We start from the raw sequence: 16,033 nt of genomic DNA on the forward strand, positions 1-16,033 counted from the left end.
CTTTTTCACTGAAAAGCAGATTCGACCGACTTCTGTCAGCACAGGCTCCAGAGGTAACAGCTCAATTTCAGATACTATGACACTTTTGATCAACATACTTACACCAGAGGGTATTGCATCAAATACTATTGCGTATTCTTTTGGAGGAATAGGAAATGTATATTTATTTAAAAATTCTGTATAGGATAACAGTGTGCTGTTCGGACTAAAAAGCTGACTGACTAAATTTATGTCATGATTGAACCAGTTCTCTATAAAAAGTGATTTGTCCCCCATATGTCAGAACCCCTGTTTTAAGCCAGGGTTGATGGATGCTGTATTTAAGCACTGGTCAGATGATGGTCTTACCACTATCAGGGATCTGTACATTGACAATCATTTTGCTTCTTTTGCTCGACTTCAGGCAAAGTTCAAACTCCCTACTAGTCAATTTTTTCGTTATTTGCAAATTAGGAATTTTGCCAGGCAATCATTTTCTAGCCTAGATGTGATCCCGATACAACATGTCTTCTATGATATTATGACGAAACCTCCCACCTCCAAACATTTGATCTCTCGATTAGTTAACCTCTTCTCTATGGCAACCCCCTCTCTCCATATTAAAGAGGCATGGATTAAGGACACCGGTGAAGTAATTTCTGATGAGCTATGGACGAAAGGGTTAAATAGGATAAAGGCATGCTCCATTAATGCTTGACTTGAGCTCATTCAGTTTAAAGTAATACATAGATTACACTACTCCAAGACTAAGTTGAATAGAATCTTTCCTGCGGTCTCTCCCACTTGTGATAAATGCAAATCAGCTGATGGAACTCTTGGGCATCTCTTCTGGTCCTGCTCTAAGCTCACTAGATTTTGGGTTTATATTTTTAATTTGTATAGTACTGTATATGACAAACGACTGGTCCCTGACTGTCTCTTGGTGATACTGGGCTGCTCCAACAGTTCATTGACTCTTCCCTCTGCTTTACAACAAGCCCTCATGTTTGGTATGGCCATTGCAAAACAAGTCATCCTAAGGGAGTGGAAGTCCGCTTCCCCTCCCTGCTTCAAAAGGTGGCTGAATGATATGGTTTCCTGTTTATACCTCGAGGAGGTTCGATTTTCTTTGTCTAATTCTCATGATAGGTTTAAAAAGATCTGGGGACCTTTTATTGAATACATTAGAAAAGATAGACCTCAAACTGGGACCTGAACGCACTGCTTTCTTATTTTTATTTTATTAAGTAATTTTTTTTATTATTATTAAATTATATTGTATATAAGTGTATGTATTATATATATATATATATATATATATATGAGACTTTGCTGTTCCCCTCTGGCTCGGGCCTCCTGGACTCAATCTCTGGCCCTTTTCATTTCATATGAGTGGACAATTGGGGACATTTTGTTGGACCGACATGTTTTTGTGCACATTTTCTTTTTACGTTAATGATTAAGTGGTGGCTGGCTGTCTGTTGCTTCTGTTTTGTTTTATCTGTTTGTTTTATTCTGGTTTGTTTACCTTTATTTTACTTTTTTTCTCTGTTGGGTTTTTTCTATGTTTCTTGTACTGTATGTGTCTGTATATATATATATGTGCCAAAACTTTGCATAAATAAAATTTCCCAAAAAAAAAAAAGTGATTTGTGTTTGTATAGTATGTCCCTGTAATTCCAAATGTAAAGGACTTCCCAGTTCCTGCAGGAGGCGGTAACTAACGAGGCGCGTCACTGCACGTAAGCCGGAAGTGAAGAAGAATAACTTCCGGGTGGTTGTTGTTGTGTTTCGGGTCAAACGTCAGGACGAATATTCCTCTTCACATCATTGATCCCGGTATTTTCCGGTATTGTGCCGGTATCTTCCTGTTGTCTCCTTCCTCCGGGTCTTGGTCCCGACCCTCTGATGGCCTCCAGGCGGCCGGACAGCTTCGACGGGCTGGGGCTCCGCCGGGACGACCCGCTGTACGGGGCGGGTTACCCAGTGCGGAGCGCCGGAGGCCCCGCGGAGCTGCAGCACCACCACTGGGTCACCACGCCCCCGGACATCCCCGGCAGCCGCAACCTGCATCACGGGGAGCGGACTCCTCAGTACGACGACACGCTGGGGGAGCACGGGGGGCCCGGAGCAGCAGCCGGCTGGGAGGCTCCGCAGCCCGGCGTCCCGCCCGCCGGTGGGTTGGTTAGCTGGAGGCTAACGTTACAATGAAAAGTGGACGGCACAGGCTAGCGGCTACATGGCTAACGGCTAAGTAGTAGTGAAGCGAAAGTAGCTTAATGAGCTAAACGGCTAACAACAAACTGGAGAAATGAAATGATTGTATTTATTTATTTATTAGTTTATCTCACTCTGTTGGCTCACTGGAGGTTAGCTTCAGCTGACTAACTAGCAGCTAATAACATTCTTCAGATTGTCATTTAATATGATGTTTCTCTAATCATTTCTGATCGTTTTAATGAGATTATTAATGAATCTGTTACTAATCTGCTTTATTGTTGCTGATTTTAGATTAATAAAAAATATATTTATATTATTAGTCTGTATTAATATTTTTGATCTTTCAGTAGTCAGTATTAATATTTTTGATCTGTTATTAGTCTGTATTAGTACATTTGATATTATTAGTCTTTATTAATATTATTGGTCTGTTATTAGTCTGTAATAGTATTATTGATGTTATTACTCTGTATTCATATTTATTCCTGCTGCTGTGTTGTTGTTTTTTCAGAGCAGCTCAATCGATTTGCAGGATTTGGAATCGGACTTGTCAGGTTGGACATAAATTCCTGTTATAAATGATTATTAAATGAAGTTGAACAGAAATCATTTTCTAAATCACAGAATGTGTGTGTGTGTGTGTCTGCAGCCTGTTCACTGAGAACGTCCTCGCTCACCCCTGCATCGTCTTCCGCAGACAGTGTCAGGTATGTGATGATGATGATAATAATAATAACAATACATTCAGTTTGAAGATCTTTTCATCAACCAAGACAACAAAAAGAGAGCAGTATAACTCATTAATGACTCATTTATAGCTGCTCATCATGTTTTGTTTCTGGTTCCATTGATGAGTAAAATAATAACAGTGAATGTTTGTGCTGCTCTCTGGTTGGCTGTCGGCTGCAGGTGAACTACCACGCCCGCTGTTACCACCTGACTCCGTTCAGCGCCGTCGCTGTCATGTACGCCATCACCAAAGCTCAGGTGAGTCTGACACCTTCATACTTACATTGATGAACCAAACTTACTAAGAAACTCATTAAAACAACGAATCTGATAAATAATAAATATTAATGAAAACATTTAATTTATATAAGAAATGTAATTAAACATCAGCAAGAAAGTTGAAGAATCTAAAATGTTTGAAATATGATTTACGAATAATAAATGTGCATCAAATATTAATAAACAACTTGTTGTTCAGGGTCCGAAGGCTCTGTGGAAGGGGATGGGCAGCACCTTCATCGTCCACGGCATCACGCTGGGAGCCGAGGGCGTCATCAGCGAGTTCACGCCGCTGCCACGGTAACTGCACACTGCCAGATCCCTGCAGGAATACAACATGAATACTGCAGTATTCATGTCGTATTCCGTTTTTTTAGTATTCCATAATATATTCCATATTCCATAATATATTTAGTATTCCATCAGTATTCCTGTCGTATTAATAGTGTGATCACTGTGTGCAGGGAGCTTCCTCACAGGTGGAGCTGGAAGCAGCTGGCAGGACATTTGCTTCTCAAAGGGTCAGTTCACTTCTTCTTCTGTTTGATTTCGTGTCCTTTAACTGCAGTGCATTGTGGGAACTGAAGTCTTTGTGTCCTGCAGGTTAACAGCTGTGGTGGCTCTTCCTTTCTACTGCGCCAGCCTCATCGAGACGGTCCAGGTCAGTACTGATTACTGATTATTGACCTATATATATATATATATATATATATAAATATTTCTGTGTGTTTGTGTCTGAATTTAACGTGACTTCCTGTCATGTGACCACAGAGTGAGATTGTGCGTGACGACTCGTCATCGGGGCTGCTGGACTGTGTGCGTGAAGGCGTGACGCGTGTGTTGGGCGTGGGCGCTCCTCACAGCCGCCGCTTGCTTCCTCTCAGCTGTCTGCTGCTACCTGCCGCACTGCACGCCGTCCTGCGCTACGCCATCGCCGCCTCCGTCCAGCGGGTGGTGCTGTGGCTGCACCAGCGGGGCAGGAAGCAGCGGGCGGACCCGTCCAACCCGTTGGACGCCTACTTCCCCGAGCTGGCGGCGGCGTGGGCGGGGTCTCTGGTGGCGGACGTGGCGCTGTTCCCTCTGGAGACGGCGCTGCACCGTCTCGGCCTGCAGGGCACACGCACCATCATCGACGCAACCGACGGTGTGGTTGCCGTGGCTAATGGCGGCAGCCCGCTGGTCCTGCCCGTCAACACACAGTACGACGGCTTCTCCGACTGCCTGCACGCAATCCGCCGCAAAGAGGGCGTCGCCGGCTTCTACCGCGGCTTCGGATCGCTGGCAGCGCAGTACGCACTGCATGGAGCGCTGCTCGCCGCCGCCAGGACGCTGCTGAGGCTAATGCTCTTGGAGGGCCGCGCCTGCTAGAGCGTCGCCACGGACACACAGCATCACTTCTTGTCCACTGTCACCATGACAACAAAACCATTCTGTTTCTATGTACAGTAAAAAAAATTCAAAGATGAGTCACACTTGGTTATAACATGTAATAACATGAAATAATTATAACATGTTATAATTATTACAACATGTTATAACATGTTATAACAGGTTGTTATTACTGCAATGACATGTACTATGTGTTAATATAATGAGCGCGGTATATGATTATAACATGTTTATAACAAGAGAAACACTGAAAGCTGATCAATTTAAAATATTTAAATTTGTCCAAAAAATAAAAGCCAATGTCACAGTGATGTCATCATCATGTGACTGTTTACACCTGTGTGTGTGTGTGCGCGTGTGAGTGAGTGAGTGAGAGAGAGAGTGTGTGAGTGAGAAACGGGTGGAATCGCTCTTTGTGTCACTCTCTGATGTCACTTCCTGTCCAGCATGATGTCATGACTTTATGTTTGTACAAAGCTGTAAAATAAATAAATAAACTTTAGTAGCTCTAGATGAATAAATGTGCTTCATGAATATTTAAATCAAACGACAGGAAACTGGATAGGATGATTGACTTTTCAAAATAAATGTTTGCAGATAGGTGCAACATTTTTGAATCTGAAAGAAAAATAAAATACGTTTGTTTAGTAAATCACTGGATCTGTTTATGTTGTACTTTTGTTGTAAATGTTGAAAATAAAAATAAAATCTGAACTCTGAGTTTTTTCTGCTGTAAATTTATAAAATAAAGAGTTTTAATTCATTAAGAATAATGTTTAAATAATAAACCAGAATATTATTTTACTGAATCGCACTTTATGTTTTTATTGTTTGTTCATGACAATAATTAATAGAAAAACATAATATTTTATTTATCATAATTTTCTGTTGTGAGCATCAGGCTGCTTCTAATTTTCAGATATTTTTGTGTTTTTGAAATGAATAAATCAATAAATTATATACATTGTTTTTTATTTTAATTGAATTTATATATTTTATTAATAAGAATTAATGAAGATTTTAAGTTATATATTTTTTAATATTCATTTTTTTATTGATTAAAATGTTAATTTCAGAGTTTAGTTTCTGTGTTTTTATATATTTTATTATTAATAAATAAAAAAAGTATACAAATTGATAATTTTATAATTTTTATGTTAATTGAATCAAAAATATTTTTAATGCAGATTTTAGATTATAATTTCTTTTTTAATATACATTTTTTTTTTAAATGATTTCACTGTTCAGTTGCTGTGTTTTTATATATTTTGGTTATTTTTTGGACTTCCGGTCGTCCTGCAGGAACCGTCGTCTTGGTTCCGCGTGTTTCCAGTCGGACCAGTTTCCTGTTGCTCCTCCATGTGTTTCGGTGTCCCGGTGAGTCTCCGGTGATTCTCAAGTGATTCTCCGGTGTGTCTCGTGGACAGGTAACATGTCGGGCGGCAGCTCTTTGTTCTGTGGTTTTCGGGTTCTGGGACTTTATTCGAACCACGTGCCGCACGCGCTCCGTTACCACAAGAAGCACCGGGAGTTCTACGTCACCACGGCGGTCGGTAAATGTGTCCACACGTACAACGTAAGAGACTTTCTTTCTTTATATTTATTTATGTTTCTATTAATATTATGTTTGTTTACTGTAGACCTCGTCTAATGAGGTCTAGGGGCAGTGTTTATTTATCTGGATCTGGTCTAATAAGGGCTATGGACAGTGTTTATAGATCTGGACCTGGTCTAATGATGTCTAGGGACAGTGTTTATAGATCTGGACCTGGTCTAATGATGTCTAGGGACAGTGGTTATTGATCTGGACCTGGTCTAATGAAGTCTAGGGACAGTGTTTATAGATCTGGACCTGGTCTAATGATGTCTAGGGACAGTGTTTATAGATCTGGACCTGGTTTAATGATGTCTAGGGACAGTGTTTATAGATCTGGACCTGGTCTAATGATGTCTAGGGACTCTGGTCATTTGAATTATAATGTGTAACCTGCTCATGGTTAGTTATAGTCAGGCACCTTAGCTAAATAAGGGGGACACGCCAAACCAAAGCACCAAATGTTTTCCACATGCTCGCTATCACCATAAGTTTCAGTTTTTGAGTGGAGCCATATAAAATCTATCAGAACCACTATATCTTCTAAGCCACTCAGAAAGTCAATTTTGTTGTCAAAATCTACATCTTCTGGGTCAAGGAATCATTTAAAGCTATTGAGAATATCAGTAGATGATTAGTTGATCAAATAGGTATGTTCATTTTTTAGAATACATGTACTGTAACCAGTGGTGGGGGGAAAGTATTCAGATATCTTACTTAAGTAAAAGTACTAATACCACATTCTCAAATTACTCCACAGTAAAAGTCCTGCATTCAAAACTTACTGAAGTAAAAGTACAAAAGTATCAGCATCAAAATGTACTTAAAGTATCAAAAGCAAAAGTACTCATTCTGCAGAATGGACCCACTCAGATTGTTTTATTTACTCTAAATATATTATTACACTATTTGTATTGATGCATTTATGTAAGCAGTGTTTTAATTTTGTAAAGACAGGGCTCATTTAACTATCTATTACACTGTTATCAGGTATCATTTAAAAACAAATGTCTAATCACTTTAAATGTATCATGTTTTTATGTTAAATCTCGACCTGAAAAGTAACTAAAACTGTCAGCTGGACAGAGGAGAACAGTATGGACAATCATGTTTCCCTCTCCTCCCACCTGACTGAATTTATACAGTTTGTTAATTGTCCCACCAGAGAAAATAAAACCCTTGATCTGCTGAAAGCTAATGTCAAACAAGCTTACAGAGCTACTGCCTTACCACCACTTGGCAGGTCAGATCACAAAATAGTTCTTCTGGAGACTTGTTACAAACCCTGTGTGTGGAGGCAGCCTGCAACTAAACTCACAGTCAGGAAATGGACACCAGAGGCTACTGAGGCTCTAAAGGACTGCTTTGAATGTACAGACTGGAATATGTTGCTGGAAACAGAGGAGAACAGTATGAGTACATGATGGGTGGTAGTGATGAAGTGATGATGATGCTGACTCGTGTCTCTGTCTGCAGGTGAAGCGTTTGGGGATCGTGTCTGTCAGTGAGTAAACTTTGACCTCGCTGTGATGTCACAGCGTCTTTAAAACGTTTCATCTCTAAATCTTTAAATCATAAATATTTAGTACTGAAATAATGTTTTTCATTACATATGGAGTGTTATTTTCTAATTAAAGTATTATTTAAAGTTATATTAGCTGGTCTCTGATTGGCTGCTGTGTTTGGTTGCCCAGGTAACAGCCTGTCTGATGACATCAGCTGTGTGGCGGCGGACAGGATGTTGGTGTTCGCCGCCGCCGGGCGACTCATCAGTGCCTTCGCCCGCAACAAGGAGGTCAACAACAAACATTTTATTATTATAAACAAATACATATTAATTATTCATTATTAAACTGTTCTCACTTTATTTACAATACAATAATTTACTTAAAGTGATTATTATAAATTAATATGTGTGCAGGTAGTGATGCGTTACCATGGACACGGACAGGATGTGCGGCTGCTGCTTCCTCTGGGCGATCAGCTGATCTCGGCCGACGGGGGCGGTGATGTCATCGTGTGGGACGTGCAGGAAGGAGGTGAGGGGGCGGGGCTACACATCTGGCTGAAGATATACAGCCTGAAAATGTGTTTACACGTGTACACAGGTGTTAACAGATGGTTACAGGTGTTTACAGGTGTATAGGTGTTTAAAGGCGTTTACAGGTGTATACAGGTGTAAACTGTGGGCGGGGCTCTTCAGGTGTTTCAGTTTCAGCAGGTTGTAGTTTGTAGTCTGATGTGCCTCAGGAGACACAGTTACCCATCATGCCTCTCTCTCTCAGACGTGTACCTGCGGCTGAAGTTTGACCCTGCCTCCTTTGACGTGTCGGCCATGATGCACCCAAGCACCTACCTGAACAAGGTGCTGCTGGGCAGCTCCCAGGGTGCACTGCAGCTGTGGAACATCAAGACTAGGTGAGCCAGTTAGCATGCTAGCATCAAGCAGAACTCTTCATGATGTCATAAAATACAACAACGGGAGGTTGTTTGTTCAGCAGCTCATTCACTTTAACGTGCTGTTTGTTTGTTTGTTTGTTTGTTTTGTTTGTTTGTTGCATCTGCAGTAAGTTGTTGTTTACGTTTCCCGGCTGGTCAGCAGGAGTCACAGTTCTACAGCAGGTCAGTAATTATTTAAGTCTTTTTTTTTATTTTATATATACATATATATATATATATATATATATATATAATGTTTTTGTTTTTTGAACTTAAAATAAATATACCGTTTGTTTACTTTAATATTAAAATCTAAATCTGTATAAAAACAATAAAAGAGGCAAACTAAATGTCTGAACTTAATTTCCCAGAGTCCCGCAGTGGACGTGGTCGGCGTTGGCACGGCGTCGGGACGCATCATCATCCACAACATCCGATTGGACGAGACGCTGATGAGCTTCACGCAGGACTGGGGACCAATCAGCTCGCTCGCTTTCAGGACCGGTGAGTCTTGTGATCAACACGAAGCTTCATTCACAACATTTCTCTGCTTCAGTTTCTGATGTTTTATGTTTAGATATGCAAATGAGGCCTGACCTCATTAAATATGGAGGTTAGACAAACTGTGACTAAAACAGATTCTTTAGAGTCAGACAGAACTCCATTCAGAAAACATCAGATTTAAGGTGTTCTCTCTCTGACAGACGGTCCTCCCATCGTGGCGTCCGGCAGTCCTCAGGGCCACATTGCATTCTGGGATCTGGAGCGCCGTCAGCTAGTCACTCAGCAGAGACACGCCCACAGCACGGCCATCGCTGCGGCAACCTTCCTGCATGGAGAGCCGCTGATGATCACCAACGGAGCCGACAACGCCATCAAGGTAAAAGAGATAAAAGATTAATATTAATAACATCAGACTATGCTTTTATTATATATATTTTTAAATATTTATTTGAGATATTTCTAATATTTATTTTATGTCTGCAATATTTATTTGTGATTTTTTTGTTTAATATTTATAAAAATATTTTTTAAATATTTGTCATATTTTTAAAACATGTATTTAATTTTAAATACATTAAATTTAATTAAATTTAATTTATTTTTCAGGTATGGATATTTGACCAGGAGGGGGGCGGAGCCAGATTGCTTCGGAGTCGTCAGGGTCACAGTGGCCCGCCCACCACCATCCATCACCATGGAAACGATGGGAAAAACATCCTCAGTGCTGGTAAACAAACTGCGTCGTCTGTTTATTTACTTCAGTTACAGTTAAAGTTGTTTATACTGATACGTTCAAGTCCAAGCTTTATCAGCTGTAACAAGCTTGTTACAATCGGTAAACGTTGCTGTTTGTTGCTAGCCTGGGTATACCCAGACTGCCTTGCGCGCTCGAATTTGATTTCGAACCTCCAGGCAGTCTGGCAACTAGGCGATTTCGCTAGCCCTGTTTTAGGGATCCAATCACAGAGCGGGGAGGGACAGTGAGACGATGACGCGTACTACTCGGCACTTGGAAGCTTTCCGGATCCAACATGGCTGCTGCAGACGCGAAACTCTCTTTAGCTGTAGATGGTGTTTTAAATAGTTTAGAGCGAAAGTTGAAAGGCGAAAGGTCTCTCGGCAGCTCTGCAGTCCCCCGGCTGGTAGCCAGATCACCGGTAGCGGGACTATTAGTGCCGCACGGGCGGTTTCTGCGGCTCGTTGCGCCGAGCCGGTGAGACCGCCGGTCACCGCCGGTGATCTGGCTACGAGCCGGGGGACAGCGGAGCCCCCAGAGACCCGCAGCAGCTTGTTTGTTGCCCATAAAATCAGTGGATGTGTGTGGCAGAATGACATGAGGGGGAATAAAGCGTGAAAATAAATAATCTTGCAGAAAGCGAGAACTGGAGAAGCAAAGCAGCAGCAACACTCTCACAGACACACACACAACAAACATCCATCTCTGTTGCTCTACTACGTCATCTGGTATAACTGATCTGATTGGCTAAGAGCTACCTACAGACGCTTTGATAGACATTCTAAGCGTCCAATAAACGGCTCCGGAGGATCGTAAACCACACCTCCTCTACGGAGAAATGCATTGAAGGTGTCCAGACCTAATCTCCAATGAGATTTGGTCTGGTGTTAGCCAGGCTAGTTTGTTGCTGCATGTTGCTGTTTGTTGTTGTTTGTTGTTGTTGCCATTTGTTGCTGTTTGTTGTTGTTGTTGTTTGTTGCCATTTGTTGTTGTTTGTTGCTGCATGTTGCTGTTTGTTGTTGTTGCTATTTGTTGCTGTTTGTTGTTGTTGTTTGTTGCCATTTGTTGTTGTTGTTTGTTGCTGTTATTTGCCATTTGTTGCTGTTCGTTGCCATTTGTTGTTGTTGTTTGTTGCTGTTCGTTGCCATTTATTGTTGTTTGTTGCTTTTGGTTGTTGTTTGTTGTTGTTTGTTGCTGCATGTTGCTGTATGTTGCCGTTTGTTGTTTTTTGTTGTTTTTTGTTGCTGTTTTTTTGCTGTTTGTCGCTGTGGTGTAGTTCCCAGCTCAGCCACCAGGGGGCAGTGTGTCTGCCTGTTTGTGACTGGAATGAAGCTGTGATGTTCTGTTTTCTGTGTTGTTGGTTGACGTCCAGTTTGTTGTTGTTGTTGTTGTGTTGTTTGTAACTGAAGGTGAACAGCTGTGTGTGTGTGTTGTGCCCCCTGCAGGTCAGGACGGGACGCTGCAGTCTTTCTCCACTGTCCACGAACGCTTCAACAGGAACCTGGGTCACGGTCCGTCAGCCACATGTTTCTCAGTTTCCTCTCATTCTTTCAAACATCAACAAGAAGAAAATCCTACTTGGGATTCATGAATTATAAAAAAAACCTTGATATTTTCCCGCCATAGGCTCCATCAACAAGAAGAAAGAACAGAAGAAGAAGAAGGGGCTTTCCTATGAAGAGCTGCGCCTTCCTGCCATCGCGGCATTCTCCTCTGGTGAGCGCTCCAACTCAAACACACTCAGAACTCCATCCAGAAAATATCAGATTTAAGATGTTGTTTGTCAGAACTCCATTCAGAAAACATTAGATTTAAGGTTTTCTCTCTCTGGTGATGACAGCTGCCGCCCGTCAGTCAGACTGGGACAGCCTCGTAGCGTGTCATCGTGGTCGCCTAGCAGCCACCACCTGGAACGTGCCACGGTGCACCATGGGAACTCACCACCTGCAGCCGCCGGGCGCTCGCAGGAACAGCATCGCTACGGTAATGGCCCTTTCACGCCTGCTCTAAGCCCCTCCCCCTGTGTCCTCTCAGTATCACATGACTTCCTGTCTTCGTCCTCAGGCCGTCGACATCACTTCCTGTGGAAACTTTGCTGTGATTGGCTCATCGTGCGGCCGCGTCGACGTGTATAACCTGCAGTCCGGCCAGCACCGCGGTTCCTACGGCGACCAGGACAAAGGTATGTTCACCTGCTCTCGTCTGTGATTGGTCCGTCCCGTTTCCTGTCTGTCACTAACCCCGCCCCCTTCAGCCCACAGTGGGGCAGTGCGAGGCGTCGCCACGGATTCCCTGAACCAGCTGACACTCACCACAGCCTCTGATTGGCTGCTCAAGTTCTGGCGCTTCAAGAGCAGGAAACAGGAAGTGCAGCTGAAACTACATGCTGCTCCGGCTAGCATGATGCTACATAGAGACAGGTAGCTAACAGTTGGCATGATGCTACACAGAGACAGGTAGCTAACAGTTGGCATGATGCTACACAGAGACAGGTAGCTAACAGATAGCATGATGCTACACAGAGACAGGTAGCTAACAGATAGCATGATGCTACACAGAGACAGGTAGCTAACAGTTAGCATGATGCTACACAGAGACAGGTAGCTAACAGATAGCATGATGCTACACAGCGACAGGTAGCCATCAGATAGCATGATGCTACACAGAGACAGGTAGCTAACAGATAGCATGATGCTACACAGAGACAGGTAGCTAACAGCTAGCATGATGCTACACAGAGATAGGTAGCTAATAGTTAGCATGATGCTACACAGAGACAGGTAGGTAACATTTAGCATGATGCTACACAGAGACAGGTAGGTAACAGTTACCATGATGCTACACAGAGACAGGTAGGTAACACTTACCATGATGCTACACAGAGACAGGTAGCTAACAGCTAGCATGATGCTACACAGAGACAGGTAGCTAACAGCTAGCATGATGCTAGGTGGATGACGGTCTTTTTGTTTTTTTTATATTAGCGGGATGTTAGCATTAGCGCTGGATGACTTCACGCTGCTGGTGGTCGACATAGAAACCAGACGGGTCGTCAGGAAGTTTGCGGGTCACCACGGCAACATCAACGGCATGGTGGGTTTAGAAAGGCTAACATGCTAATAACTTGCTAATTATGTTCATGTTAATGTTAATGTTAACATGCTAACAACCTGCTGATGATGGTAATGCAAAGCTAATATGCTAAGAGACTGTTGATGAAATTCATGCTAAGCTAGCATGCTAACATGCTGTTGTTCTACAGACATTCAGCCCTGATGGCCGTTGGCTGGTCACCGTGGCGATGGATTGTACCATTCGTACCTGGGACCTCCCCTCCGGCTGGTGAGAGTTCACTCCTTCACTCCTTCACATACAGAAGTCGTTCACTCCTTCACGCAAGAGTCATCTACTCCTTCACACACGAGTCGTTCACTCCTTCAGTGATTTTAACATAATAAAGTTCTGTTTGTTGTATTTTGTAAATAAATAAACAATACGTGTGTTCACGTGTTTTTCTCTTCAGTCTCGTCGACTGTTTCCTGGTTGCCATGGCACCGGTGGGTGTGTCCTTGTCGCCAACCGGAGACTTCCTCGCGACGGCTCATGTGGACAGCCTGGGCGTGTACCTCTGGTGTGAACCAATCACAGTGCAGTGTTAACTTACATCAGCCAATCACAATGAGATGACATCACTGATCCGTGTGTTTAAGTCTGTCAGCTGATCTCCTGCAGCCAGTCATAGTGCAGCTCTCTTCCCTCAGGACCAATAAGAGTCTGTGTGGACCCGTGGGTCTCCGCCCCCTCCCAGCAGACCACCAACCAGCCGAGGAGACGCTGCCCGGCGTCACGGCAGACGAGCTGGGACAGGGAGAGACTTCAGAGGAGGCTGATGATGTGTACGAGTCAGCTGAGCAGTTGGGGGCGGAGCTTGTGACCCTGTCGCTGCTGCCAGAGTCTCGGTGGAAAAGTCTGCTGCACCTGGACGCCATCAAGGTGAGTCCACCTGGTCTGTAGTCCTCACACCCAAACCAAAGTGTTTATATATATATATGCGATATATTTTGTCGTTCAAACTACGTTTTTCTGTTTGAGTTGTTCTGATTCCACAAAGCTGCAGGTGTTATAGATTATATAGATTTATATTTGTTCTATAAATATTTATTTATTTTGTTTATATTTTATGTTGTGTGTGTAGAGGAGGAATAAACCTGTCGCGCCCCCTGCTGCTCCGGCTGCTGCTCCGTTCTTCCTGCCAACACTTCCTGGTCTCACGCCTCGTTTCACGTCACCTGAACAACAGGATCCTCAGGAAGCTCAGGTAACACCTGCACAGGTAACACAGGTTACACCTGCACGGGTTACACCTGCACAGGTAACACCTGCACAGGTAACACAGGTAACACCTGCACGGGTTACACCTGCAGTAGGTTTGTGTATTTGTCAACAGAGAGCTGAACTAACAGCTAATGTATCAGTTTGTGGTTATAAAATGACAGGAGAAGCTATGAAGAGTTTCAGACTGGCCGCGCTGCGTCCTTCCAGGTGGTAAACCATTAAATCTCAGGACAGAGAGGCTTTATGATAAATAAACAGAATTATTAAACCTAATCACATATAAACAGCAGCAATATAAAGACACTAGAAAATAAAAAATATGATTCTTGTGTAATGAAAAGAAAAGATGACTGGAGTAAACACACAGCGGAGTCCTGTAGTACACAATAAATAATAATGATAATAATAATAATAATCTTTTGTTGTTGTTGTTGCAGTCCAAGCTGCTGGGCTGGGGTCAGCTGGCTCAGAGATCAGAGTTCAGCTGTGAGCTGGATGCTGCTCTTCACTCCGGATCCTGTGAGTGTTCACATGTTGTTATATGTTTACATAAACAGATGACCTGTTTGTTTATATTTGGTGTCAGATTACAGTTTTATTTAAATGTTTTTATGAATGATGTGTGTTAGAATGTCTGTTAGAATAATAAAGTTTATTCTGGCTCCAGTCTCTGTCCCGCTGCGTCTTCTGAAGGGTTGTGGGCCAGCGGCGCTCTCCGTGGAGCTCACCTGTTTGTCATCAGAGGGAGGCGGAGCCAGCAGCCTCCTGCTCGCCTTCATCCACATGATTGACAGCATGTTGAGCAGTGGGCGGGACTTTGACCTGGCTCACGCTTACCTGGCGCTTTTCCTGAAGGTCAGCCAATCAGAGCGCAGCATCAGATCGAACGACATCTTTTTATTGTATTTTTTTACTCAGTTTCCTGTTTATCTTCGTTTGTTTGTTTTCAGCTCCACCTGCGCTCGCTGTCACAGGACGCTGTTGCCATGGCGGCGCTTCTCCGCCTCTCCTCCCGGCTGGAAGCGGGATGGGCAGAGCTACAGGCATCATTCGACCAATCACTGTGTCTACTGTCATACGCCAAGAGTGCACTGCTGTGACACACACACACACACACACACACAGTTTTGTTGTTTATTAAAAGTTTCTGATTGGTCCTCTGAGTCAGTTTGTTTCTTTTCTTCTGAACTTGAAATGATCTAATCTTGATTTTGGGGTCACAGGTCAGATCACTGATTGTAGTTTTTAAACGTAAAAAAATACTTTAATATAAAAAATCAATCATATCAAAATTACTTTATTAGTTAAGTCCCCTGTGTACAGTTTGAACAGGAATGGAGCCAGAACAGTGCCTTGTGGAGCCCCTGTGCTGCTCATTAATGTCCCAGAAACACAGTTCCCCAACCTGACATACTGTGGTCTTGTCAGGTAATCTGTGATCCAGGAGATGAAGGAAAGATCCACTCCCATCTCTGTGAGCTTGTTTTTGAGTATGTTGGGTTGGATGGTGTTGAATGCGCTTGAAAATAAAAAAAATTCAAAAAATTCCAGCAACACATTCCAGTCTGTACATTCAAAGCAGTCCTTTAGAGCCTCAGTAGCCTCTGGTGTCCGTTTCCTGACTGTGAATTTAGTTGCAGGCTGCCTCCACACACAGGGTTTGTAACAAGTCTCCAGAAGAACTAAGTTGTGAACAGACTGACCAATTGGGGGTAAGGCAGTAGCTCTGTAAGCTTTTTTGACATGATTGAAGTCTCCTGATACTTTCTTCCATGTTTTTTTTTTTCGGTTGGATGGTTTTCAAATTATTCAGCAAAAACATGCCAAAA

General features: G+C 42.9%; 2 protein-coding genes across 2 annotated transcripts; both read left to right on the forward strand.

Annotated features, from left to right (window-relative positions):
• Positions 1 to 1,747: 1,747 nt before the first annotated feature.
• Positions 1,748 to 5,316, forward strand: slc25a46 (solute carrier family 25 member 46). Its single transcript, XM_059358008.1, has 8 exons — positions 1,748 to 2,155; positions 2,711 to 2,753; positions 2,849 to 2,906; positions 3,109 to 3,186; positions 3,407 to 3,507; positions 3,672 to 3,728; positions 3,811 to 3,868; positions 3,979 to 5,316. Exons 1-8 carry the CDS (start codon positions 1,888 to 1,890, stop codon positions 4,573 to 4,575), a joined length of 1,260 nt encoding a protein of 419 aa, XP_059213991.1. The 5' UTR covers positions 1,748 to 1,887; the 3' UTR covers positions 4,576 to 5,316.
• A 603-nt stretch (positions 5,317 to 5,919) lies between these two features.
• Positions 5,920 to 15,337, forward strand: wdr36 (WD repeat domain 36). Its single transcript, XM_059357938.1, has 22 exons — positions 5,920 to 6,172; positions 7,667 to 7,694; positions 7,885 to 7,985; positions 8,112 to 8,229; positions 8,476 to 8,608; positions 8,758 to 8,812; positions 9,001 to 9,133; positions 9,334 to 9,509; positions 9,740 to 9,860; positions 11,315 to 11,380; positions 11,496 to 11,585; positions 11,710 to 11,852; positions 11,934 to 12,051; positions 12,124 to 12,289; positions 12,854 to 12,962; positions 13,132 to 13,211; positions 13,393 to 13,500; positions 13,631 to 13,862; positions 14,065 to 14,187; positions 14,642 to 14,723; positions 14,872 to 15,059; positions 15,155 to 15,337. The coding sequence occupies exons 1-22, from the start codon at positions 6,029 to 6,031 to the stop codon at positions 15,302 to 15,304; spliced, it is 2,664 nt and encodes an 887-aa protein (XP_059213921.1). The 5' UTR covers positions 5,920 to 6,028; the 3' UTR covers positions 15,305 to 15,337.
• The last annotated feature ends 696 nt before the right edge of the window (positions 15,338 to 16,033 follow it).

This window comes from Centropristis striata, chromosome 19 (assembly GCF_030273125.1).
Source record: "Centropristis striata isolate RG_2023a ecotype Rhode Island chromosome 19, C.striata_1.0, whole genome shotgun sequence".
NCBI lineage: Eukaryota > Metazoa > Chordata > Actinopteri > Perciformes > Serranidae > Centropristis > Centropristis striata.